This window comes from Erigeron canadensis, chromosome 5 (assembly GCF_010389155.1).
Source record: "Erigeron canadensis isolate Cc75 chromosome 5, C_canadensis_v1, whole genome shotgun sequence".
Taxonomy (NCBI): domain Eukaryota; kingdom Viridiplantae; phylum Streptophyta; class Magnoliopsida; order Asterales; family Asteraceae; genus Erigeron; species Erigeron canadensis.
In genome coordinates, this window is record NC_057765.1 from 4,599,342 (window position 1) to 4,611,468 (window position 12,127).

Genomic DNA, 12,127 nt, shown 5'->3' on the forward strand with positions numbered 1-12,127 from the left:
GCTTTCATAAAAGAGCTAACGTGCATTTCTTATCTTCTTTTCTCGCAAAAGTCTTTTATGCTTTGTAATCTTGACCTGTTTTAACTTTATGCTTTCTAAATTCGACCAACCTAAGCAACCCTTTTTTCTCCCGTCGTACAAAAATATTATTATTAAATTTACAACTTTCATTTAAAAATACCTCCACTAATTAAAGTATTAAACAAACAGGTCACTTTCTTAAAAACCAACCAATCTTTGCCGTACGGGCCACTCCCATTTTCAATGGTATAAATACCCGCAAACTATTTTCTCTTGACCTTCATTTTGGTGAAGCATAACACCAAATTCTAAATAACAAAACCAACCGCAAGTGGTCTTCGGACCCTGCGTGTCAGGTATCAGTGACGAATCCAGAAATTTATTGACGACATAGTTATCAACAAATACCACAGTCGTGATAAGTTACATTATGTCACATCCAGACTCGACTTCCCCACCACCAAAGTTGTCAAAGCCGCCCACACTTCATAAACACAAGTCTTTGTCCACGGACTTTTATCGTGAAGAGACATGGCTTAGACGAAAACACAACCACCAGCACCAGAGCCGACATCAGCTCCATAGACGAAGCAAGAGCCTAATAACAAGTGAAGACATCGACGAGCTCAAAGGGTGCGTTGATCTCGGATTCCATTTCACCTCTGAACCAAACAAGCTCTCCAAGACTTTTCCGGCACTTGATCTTTATTACGCTACATCATCATTGCCACCATCAAGTTCAAACTCATCGACTACTACATCTAATTGTGGCGACTCACCGCCAGAACCTTGTAGCCCCCACATTGCCTCCACGGCAGCCACCTTATTCAGTTCAGGTGAGTTATTTGATTAAAACTTTTGTATAAACAAATGTGGTTGATATATTTTATGGAAATTAATTGTAGGGGAGAATCCAAAGATGGTGAAAAGAAGATTGAAGCAATGGGCACAAGTTGTTGCTTGTGCAGCACGTCAACCAGCATGTTGCCAAGAAGACACCAAGGAATGAAGCAAAACTAATTAAGCAATTAATTACCTTTTATTATATAAATATATATATTCTTTATTCATTCAACCTTATGTTACTTTGATTATACTACTTGTTGCTACACAAACTCATTTATATTTATAACACTTCGAATTCAATAACTCTCTTCTCTAATTTAAGATATTCCCAATAACATATATGGTACATATACATGTTGGCCAAGACACATGGAGGCGAAAGGTAGTCACGATCCAGTACCCACCCATAATATCTTGTTATTATGAAGGGTTCAATGTGCAGTGGGTGGCACAAGCCTTCCACGGTCAACAGATTGCCACAACATGAAATCAGACCCATTTAATAATACATGACTATGCAATAGATAAGAACAGGCATCCTTTATGCAGAGTTCTCCCCCCTATTTGTACTGACTTAAAACCTTTGATTGTAAGAGCTCCATATATTGAAAAAAAATCTTGTTATTCCAAGGTTCAACCCCGGCTTCATTCCATTTTGTTACTTTAAATAGAACAGAATGGTAAAATGTACCAAACCATCGTAGCTTGCAACGCCACAAGAGAAGATCAAGTCTCAGATTACAACCTTAATGAGCTTTTCTATGTTTTACAAACGATGTCACTGTCAACAAGCTACCCAGATTATGAAGTACGAAATATCTTGAATAATTTTATAAAAATGAGTTGACAAATTATTTCTGCAGAAAAGTTCAGAGAATCGAAAGAATGACAATATAAACGGATGGATAACACACAATAAAATCTTTAGAATGAAGCCACGTTACACTATATTCCCCGGAAGAATCATTTTGTCCAACATAATTTAACAACGAACAACAGTTAAAAAAATACATAGCACAGAAAGAGAGATGTTTTATGTTCCTTTACAACTCTTTCATATCTAACTTTCTTGGTTGGTCCCGATATTTTCTTTTTCTTAAATTGACAAACTGCTTTTATCATAAAAACCTGATTTGAAACCTACAGAAAGAAGGAAAATAAACAGATTTTCAAATTACTCTTAAATTGAAGAATTGACACACGAAAAAGAACCAGGGTGCAATATCTCCTACTACGACAGTAAATCAATACTACAGCTATTCTGTACGAAATCTACTTCAAAGTTGCCTTGGGGTACAATGAGTGTTAATAAAGGCAGAAAATTTGACCTATATACCCCAAAACAGGTTGATTTGAGTTATATGTTATCTTAGGGACAAGTGGGTCAGAATTTACTAAAAGTCTATTCAAATGCATACAATCTACTATATTATTAAAAAGGAATTTATTTCAATAATGTAATAACTTCGAATAATCCACAGTATTCGATTTCCATTTAGACCCATTACCCGACTAATCCAACCCATTGATCTTGCAATCCTAGTCTGAATCTTTGAATCATTACTTGCTAAACTACTTTAAGCAACTTTGAATCACCTATCATTGTAATGATTGAATATTTCACTTTAATATTGAGCACAATGAGAACCTTTTTCGCACAGTTAGTCTACAAAACTGCAGCTTCTTGGAAGATGGTGGGGAAGAGGAATAGATTATTGCTTGAATTGGTCACCCAAGCCGGGTGGCATCCCTAAGCTCTGTGCAAGATCGCCCATGCGTGCTTTCATCGCCTAAAAATGATGAAAGGGGGTAGAGATATTAAGCATTAACTTTTAAGGGGCGACATATTAATGTTATATTTGCAAGAACCTGGACACTTTTTTGATGGGCATCCTTGTATGCTTCAGTAATCAGAAGTGAAAGTTTCTGCAAAACATGAAAAGATAATCCGACCTGGTTAATAATGTAGTTGGTTAACATTTAAAAATGTAACGTTAAAAATGTATATTTGCCAATTAAAAAATCATAAAGACTATACCTATGGTAACATTTACAAGTTCTATGATTAAAAAAAATCTACTTGTGGTAATAAATAGAGTCGGCAGAGGTAATAAATAGAGTTGGCAGAACAGGAAGGTTGAGTAAAGGGTCAAAGCAGGTACTCTTTGGTATGGACCAGAGTTATCTTGATCTAAAACACTTTTTGTCCAAATATTAAATTTTTCTTTACCATTTCCTGACAACTAGTGCGTCAATGATTACTAAAACAATGTTACTTGGTCTAAAATAAAATAAAATAGAAGGTTCTACGCATCTAAATAACACTTAAGAGACTTGTAACCCATTTGGCCATTTATCCATTTGACAAGTTCCATTCTTAGGCTCTTAGCTATTTTTTTTTAATATACCTGGTTTGACCTTTTAGAAATGATAAATAACCTGAATCAATCTATTTATAAGTATGAGTTGAACTACTACTTCTAGTAATCGACAGACATTTAGATTTCACCAACATATTTGACAAAGGTGACAGACCCAAAGATAAGTACTTACTTCTGACCCCAATTCCATTGCAGCCTCAGTAATTTCTGTACGTACCGGTTGCTGATTCCCAGAGAGTGTGACCTACGCATTTAAGATATGAATACAGTTAGTGCCAACGTGAGTTTATTATGGGTTTTTTTAGGCCCATGTCTCTCGGGCCTGGTTTTAATAATATCCTTAGCAAATTGAAAAGAAGTATATATAACCACACTAGTCTGCAAAAAGCATGTAGCAGTAGGCAAGTCACAATTTTTGACTACAAAGTCCATCAGTAACAAGTTGCCATAGATAGAGATTGGAAAAGTCAAATTCTACTCTGAAACCAAAGATTTTGGCATGTACTTTGCATCACATACTTTCTTTTGCCTAACGCCTCTTTTGGCCTGGTTTAAATAAGATCCTTGGCAATTCAAAAAAAGATATGACCACAGTAGTTTACAAAAACCATATGCCAGTAGTCAAAATGGGTAAATGGAGGAGGTTTTTCCTGTTCGGGACTTCGGGTTACCCGGGGAAGGTGAGACATTTTTAACGCAGATGTAGCGACCTAACCAGGTTTTTCTCTTTGGCCCGGGGATGGTTCCAAGAATTTCCATGGCCACCCCCAAGATATTTTACCTAGAGCGGGATTCGAACTTGACATTTGGAAGACCAAAAAAATACCCTATACAGTGACCTGTCTTAGAATGGCCATAATTATACTTGCTGCAATCTACACTCTGAAAACCTCTTATAAGCCGTGCCACATGACCCAAAGCAACGGGATATCTGGTTTTCATATCATCGCTCATCAAATAGTTTCGGTGGTTTCAAATTGGAAATGCTCATAAACAAAAAGGGCAACTTTCAGTCTATTTTAAGGCATAAAGTTGTGGGGTCAAACTTCAAACAAGTAGGCAACACTATGAGCAAATTGATTTATTCAGCTAATTAGAGTTCGATAATATGGATAGTTAACTAGCACCTGAGAGGCATCTATATGATATGAATCAGCTTAGAAAGTAGAGGGTGTGAAGTGTCATTATTTAATAGTTAATTATTAATTATAGTAATTTCTTGTTCACCAAGTTTAGGGTTAGACAACTTGGTTAAATAAGGCCATTAGGCCACGGTTTTAGGGGTGGAGAATTATATTATCATTGTTCTTAGGAACTAGGGCCTTTGGGGCATTAATCCAGAATCGGGCTACTGGAGCCTATCCAAACTATCTATCAACTGTCACAGTCATCTTCTGTTGGCTGTATTCGTGTTTATTGCTCGTATTTGTCGTGTGTTCGCTGTTTGTCTATCTGATACACAACACTATACCATACACTCTGATATCTATTTGGCGTCATAGCGAGTCTCATATTATATGAAAATAATGTTAGCAGATATTATACGTACCTTTACTAGCTCACCTTCACAATACCCATCAAACTCGGCTCTGCAAAGCAAAATAGCTTATGTAACTCACAAACATGATTAATACCCATTGGTCTATATACAAACCGAAGGATAAGCATATACAAATAAATATAGATTAAAAATACATATTATGCATTTATGCGTTCACAAGAAGAAAGACACAGCTTTGCAATTAATTACATAATAAGAGGTATACATACACAGCAAGTTCTTTTTGCACGCGCACTGCCTCAACCTGGACAACCATTTGCGCCTTTTTTACTGTCTCATATAGATTTTGCATGTTTCCAAAAACCCCTGCCTAACATCGATATGAACATGAATTATATCAGTTTACCTGATCCATATTATGCATAAAAACCACCGACACAGATTATACTTGCTGTACCTGGGCAAAAAGGTAATAGACTCCTTCCATCCCAACAAAAAAAAAAAGAAGCAAAAACGCAACTTTAGGTTAGACATATAGTTTATGTCTTTATGAAGTGTTTGTATATCAAAAAACATATCTGTATTTTCACTTTTTGACAGAGACATTCTTGCATTTCAACTTTGCTAACAAAAAAATCTTACATTTATTTTGGAAGATACTGAAAATGTTCCTTTAATTTTAGATCAAAGGGGTTATTTTTATTCTTTCATTTCCTAACAAGTTTCCATCAAATCAATAAAATCAAACATTGAACTTGACAACAGTCAGCTCAAAGGTAAGATGGGGGGAATTAAGAGTAAGCATAACAATCACAATAATAGCTATCAGCACTTCATATAATCTCGATCTGGAAAAATAAATTCAAAGACCATGAAGGAGAATTTCACCTTTCCGTCATCTTTGTCACCATCCTTCTTTCCTCCTCCGAATAGAGCAAATACACGAAGAGATCGATGGTTATCAAAAGGCTTCCAGTGACCAGACTGGGATAAGGATTTCATACCAACTGAACTTGGCTTTAGAACTGGTTTTTCTGAAAATTTCGCAAGAAAAATCAAATCCAGATTATTTTTACCAGTCAGGACATAAAAAAGATGCTCAAAGGAAAGTTATCTTCTCACGGTTTTGTCCTCCCTTGTTTCAATATAATTCATCAAACACATAACACAATAAAGGCACATTAGTGTCATGTGAAATGTGACCACAAGAGCAGTTTTTAATTGTGTTAGTGTTCCTTAAAGTTTGAATAATCAGATAATCAGAAAATATGACTAGTTAATAAACTACAAAAAAAAAAAATATATACACCGACCAAAAACAACATTGTTATATGATTGTTTAAGTAACTAAACTTAATAGTACAAAAATCGTTTATGCTAGGGTCTAAAAGAAACGCCTTTTCTATATACTAAAAGCTGGATAGTATGACATGAGGTATCAATAATTAGATAGTCACTTACCATTCACAAATCCAAACACCCTACGTATCACGCACCATACAAAATTACAAATCACACTCCTGTTCACACGTGTAATGTCTAACAATGCAAACCTAACTACTGGATTCGGAACAAGATGCCAATCTGCCATTCGTATCACACAACAAACTTGATCGAAAAAAGTTCATCAACATTTGCTGATCAAATTCTTAACTAAGCATCATAGTTATAAGTTTGGTTATTCATAGGCTTTCTCTAATGCATAACTTAAGTCATCATAAACACTCACCCTTTTTCTACTTGTCAAATATATCCTTTCTTTTATAACTTCTATAAAATTACATATATTATTACCATATATCAACAACAACATAAACCCCAATTGAAAAAAGTGAAAAGAATTGTATAAAGGTTAAAACTTTAGCCTAATAATTCAAGAAGTTTGGCAATTTTTATAATTTAACACCAAGCAGCAAACTTTAATGGCTGATAAATCTTGATAAAACAGTTAATTAAAGAGAAAGAAAGAGAGCTTACGGAAAGATGAAGAATTTGGTCTGCTATTGAAGTTTGAAATCTGAGCACTGAAACTAGTTGCAGACGCCATTTTCAGTTTGTGTAATTGTGTATGTGTGTGTTTGTGGGTTTGTTTAGGAAGACAAAATGAAGCAGTGGAAAGGATAGACAGATCTTTTCTTTTCTTTGATAATAATCCCAGCAAAAAGATTTTTATTATTTTATTTTGGGGTTTGAAAAGAAAATATAATTAACACACAAGTAGGTAGTATTTTATTAGGTTGGTTTGTGGGTGTAAATGACACGAGACACTTCACGAGCTATCCGAAATCGACTCGTGAATTATTTGAAATCGACAGTCGCGCCAAACTCGAGCTACTCGAATAGACTTTTGAGTCGAGCTCAAGCTTAAATATAGCATACTCGAAAAGCTCACGAGTTTAATCAAGTTTTTGCTTATTTACAATTTTACCCTTAAATATCATATACTTTTACATAATTGCTATCTACCGAGTCGGGCTTAATCGAGCCGAGCTTGAAATTGTCGAGCTTATAGGAATAATTTGATTCAAAACTTAGTTTAATTTTTTAACGAATCGAGCTTGAAAGTGTCCATTCATAAGTCAAACTTGACAATAAAGGCTCGGTCGAGCTCGAGTCAAGTTTCAAGTTTTACAATCAAGTTGAGCTCGAGCTTGACACTGTGTCGGCTTGTTTACACCCCTATTTGTAACTAGGGATGATTGGATGAACATATGGTTTTAAGACTATCTTCAAACCTATCAATATATATATATATATTTTCTTTTTACATTGTGTTAGTTGGCTAGTGGTTTGAATTTTAGCAGTGGCATCCAAACGGACAGTATGTTAGAGATTGAAACTAGAAGGCACCACTGAAAACCAAGAGTGTGATAACATTGACACACACATATTTGAAGATGTAAATGTCCAAAACCATATAAATTGAGATTTGATCCATGGATACAAGCAAACATCACCTCCTCAAAACCCCCAAAGAGACCCAGGTAATCACTTGATTTAAGACCCAACTAAGTAAAAGAATTGATTTCTTTTTCTTATATCTATACATCCTAACTGAAACTAATTTTCACATTTTTATTAAGGCCTCTCTTTTATCAACAACCACAATCTCACCTCTTTCTTACTTCAAAATTAGTTTTTTTCTTTCCTAGACACTCCCAAGAACTACCGACTCACAATAAGGTCTCTTCCTCACTTCTTCATCACATCTTCCTAACTCCACCTTGACCCCATTTCTTCTCGCACTCCCTCTCTCTCCCCTCCCTCTCTTGTCAATCGTCTTAAAAAATAGGAAGAGCACCGACGAAGAGCCCTTTGACGAGGGTGTAGCAATAATGTCGACAAGGAGGAGATCTACGACGGGAGCTTGACAATAAGAGTGACATGATAGCTCAACCAAAATTAATTAAAAAAATGTAAAATATTTATTTATATTAAAAATATTTCACATTTAAACATATCTAATAATAACATTACTCTTTTTACAGATTTTACATTACAAGATTATATATTTTATTTTATTTGATTGAATTCAATTATATGTAAGTTTAATTACTATAAATTAAAAGAGAAACAACTTTGTTTTACGTTCATGATGCACGTTAAAAGCTTTTGTCTACAACCCTCGGTGGTTGCATGAAAAATATTCTCGAACCTTTTCCAAAATTATGACAGACTTCGTGTTTGATTAAACATCCTATCATTGGATTGTTTTAGGCAATAAACAATATGATGTGAAAAAATGTTGTAAAAAAAGGTAAATATATATGGGAAAAAGTGAATATAAGACTGTTCGACTTAGGTGTGGAACACCTCACATATTAATCTTTGATTATTTTTTGTTTAATAAATAAATGTTTGAAGCACCATGAATTTTATTGGTAAAAAATTAGTATGACAGTGTTTCACACGTAAGTCTAACTATCTGACAACCTGTCACACCCCACCTTAGGCGGAATCGTAGGATATGACAAAATGACATAGCATAGCACATGGAATTTGTAATAGAGTTACTAAATGAAATCCAAATAAATGTAATTCCCATAAGCGGGATAAGTCTAGGCAACACGCCTCAAATAGCAAAAGATGTAACAAATAGCAAGTAGGGTTCAATGATTAAATGCAACTAAGAGTCCATGAAGGATCTCTCTATTAGTCTTCCTAAAGTCCTTATGCTCAATCTCCTTAAGCATTGTTATTACCTGAAAATGAATGCTCGAAAATGTCAACATATTGTTGGTGAGTTCGTAGGTTTATAGGAATACAAATGAATTTGATGTGCATGATAAATGAGGTTTGGACAATAGTGTAAATATAAACATGTAGTAGCATGTATGCATACCAAATACCGATCAATGCCATCATAGTTTTCCAACAACACAAACTCATCACTGCTTGCCAACAACACAATCACATTACTACTTGCCAACATCTCAATCACACACTGTAATACCAACAACTACCAGCTGGAGTATATAGTTGGTCTATAGATTTTAAATAGTCTTCAATAGATATCAACAGACATCTATTGCATCATAGAATCAACACAAACAAGCTAGCATACACATTTCATAATTACACGTATTTGTCCAAGAAAACAAACAAGTTTTGGCACAACTAGTAAAGAAATGAAAAGTGTTTTGAGCATTATTTTCCCCCAAACAAATAAAATAAAAAGGGGCCACGAAACTCACCTCAATCAGCAAGCAGTTGTGCAAAGTCCAAAAGATCACTAGAATCTATACAACATATACATGTACAAGTTACAATTATGGACATGGTCAATAACCGTCCATTGTAACCCGCATTTGATGATATACATATATGGCTACTTTCAAACTATTCACAACTGATTTGTCATGTATTATTAAGTTACAAGTCACATAACTTAATATAGTGTATTTGTTTTAATGATATACCATTGGTTTCTACAAGTTCATATTCACTGAAATTTTTGATAACTTTATCTATTTTTTATTAGGACGAAACGAACAATTCAAGCTTTCAAATCTTAACCACTGTAACCTTAGAGTGTTATACACTTACATGAATTTTTACTTAATTTATTTCGCACGTTAACTATAAATTCCATAATCACAGACTAGTCAGAAAATTCACTGTTTGCGCGCAGAAAAGTTTTATAAAAGTTAAGGGCCTTCGAAGCTTCAAAAAATCCAAATTTTTACTGTACACTCTTAACATCTTAAATATGTTTCTGGAAAAAAAATAATCTTCCAGTTCTTAAAATCGACCAAGATATGACTATTTGAAGTCGACCTAAATCTGTTCGGAAAACTCAGCTTTGCGCAGTTTTATTATAAAATTCGTTTGATAACCTTAAACTTCATATTTTTACATGAAACCAATTCCACCAGAAAGTAGACTTCCTGAATTTAATTTTAGACACCAAAAACGTGACTTAACCATCTTCCATGACCAAGATACGACCTTTCAAAGTTAACAAACCGAATTTGTCCAGATCTGAAATAATTCCAAACACACTTTTGAAGGCTTCCATGACACAAATAATTATATAGACTTTCACGCTTTAATAAAACTTATATAAATTAGTTATATACTTATATTTATATATACATGAATCTTCCAAATTATTTTTTTTTATGATTATATATATAACCTACTATTTATATGTATAATCTCACGATTTATATTTGTGCTCCAATTGTACTAGAATTTATAATGTTATTGACTATACTTGTAATTTATAAAAAACCATATTTTATTTTCTGAAACTTGGCCATATGCATGTACTCTTCAAATAGATTACATATGAACTTTTAATACTTATATATAAAGAGAAGGAATAAGAATTTACCACCAAGGTTGATCATCACTCCTTAAAGTACCTTTACAAATTAAATATAATTAATGAGAATTTTACCATATAATTTATATGATGAAAATATTTTTAAAGCATAGTATAAATTATATAAGCTTACCAAAATTCCAAGAGATCTTTAGGATTAAGCTTTTCATAATATGGATTATAATAATTTGGTTTTGTGGTGGTGTGGTTTGGGACTTTGGGCCGACGGCAGGAGCAAATCCAAAAGAGGGTTTTGCTTTAAAATTTTTTATTTTGATAGTTAATTTATAAGGTATATATATCTTATTTCCTAAAAAGTTAAGTGTTTGAGTTAATATGTATTTAGGATAGCTTATGATTAAATATCAGCCAAAATTCTAACGGGATTAGAGATCCCCATTTGACCGAAAATCCAAAGTGAGGGATTGGAAAAATGGGTTGGTGTTGAACTAGAACTCTTTAAGATTACAAAACTAAATTAAAATTATTAAATTAAATATATGTATGACCACGTAATATCTTCTTATTTTGAATGTGTCATGCTATACACTAGCTATAGGCTATTGTTAATCTTAATTTAATACTATAAATTATTATTATTATTACTTATAAATATTACAATTAAACTTGTTTACTTATACACTTTAAATTACCAACTAATAGTGAATAAGTCACATATTGAAATGATCACAACATCTCTACGCTTGTTATACTAAGTAGGTACATTGACTAGTCAGGAAATTAGGAATTCAAGTTAGAGACTATTATAAACTATCGGCCTTGGTGACGGGTGTCACACAACCTTATATAACCATCCCCGCATATATATTTCAAGTGTGTGCAATCTAATGTGAAGGTTGATGCAATGTAATACTATCATTATGATTATCTAGTATCTTCTAAATAAATTTTCTAAAAAGAAATATATAATGGATGAACATGAATCTAATTTCATTTGGCGGTTGGAAAAATGAATTTAAATTTTCTTTTCGGAGTAAATGATGTTTATGTTTTTCTTGAAATAAAAAAAAAAAGTTGTCACGTAACATATTTTCTTAAAGAAGTTTATGTTTAGTACAAAATTACATATATTTACTACTTATTATTATTCAATTCAATCTTTAACTTAGTAAATCATTTGCTAATTTGATCTTTAATTATTAGAAAACACTAATAACATTTGGGGTTAAAATAGTAAAATTAAAAAACTAAGGGTAGCATCATGATTACAAGCAACTACAGGGCCCAAAAGTGACAAAAATACCGGAGAAAAACAAAAGGAAGTGAAGAACAGTTGAACAGGGAGGGCAAAAACATACGTAGTAAAAAAAACCAGTCAGCCAAACCTCTTTCTATGAACCCAACTGCAACCTCTTTCTCTTTTCCCAAATATTACCCAAACACAATAAAAAAAAAAAAACCTAAAATAAATAAAAATCTGTCAGCACCCACAAACCCAATTATCACGGAAACATAAATTACCAAAAAGAAAAACAAGAAGAAGAAACAGAGAAAAAAAGAAGGAAACAAAGATGAGATGGTTTTCAATTT

General features: G+C 33.3%; 2 protein-coding genes across 2 annotated transcripts; one reads left to right on the forward strand and one right to left on the reverse strand.

Moving 5' to 3' along the window:
• The first annotated feature begins 317 nt into the window (after window positions 1–317).
• On the forward strand, window positions 318–1,167 carry LOC122602026. Its single transcript, XM_043774758.1, has 2 exons — window positions 318–857; window positions 927–1,167. Exons 1-2 carry the CDS (start codon window positions 452–454, stop codon window positions 1,028–1,030), a joined length of 510 nt encoding a protein of 169 aa, XP_043630693.1. The 5' UTR covers window positions 318–451; the 3' UTR covers window positions 1,031–1,167.
• Window positions 1,168–1,790: 623 nt separating this feature from the next.
• LOC122599563 (nucleoid-associated protein At4g30620, chloroplastic-like) lies at window positions 1,791–6,916 on the reverse strand. Its single transcript, XM_043772086.1, has 8 exons — window positions 6,727–6,916; window positions 5,638–5,783; window positions 5,019–5,119; window positions 4,798–4,837; window positions 3,421–3,492; window positions 2,737–2,793; window positions 2,516–2,657; window positions 1,791–2,007 (listed from the first exon to the last, which is right to left on the reverse strand). The coding sequence occupies exons 1-7, from the start codon at window positions 6,794–6,796 to the stop codon at window positions 2,580–2,582; spliced, it is 564 nt and encodes a 187-aa protein (XP_043628021.1). The 5' UTR covers window positions 6,797–6,916; the 3' UTR covers window positions 1,791–2,007; window positions 2,516–2,579.
• Window positions 6,917–12,127: the final 5,211 nt, after the last annotated feature.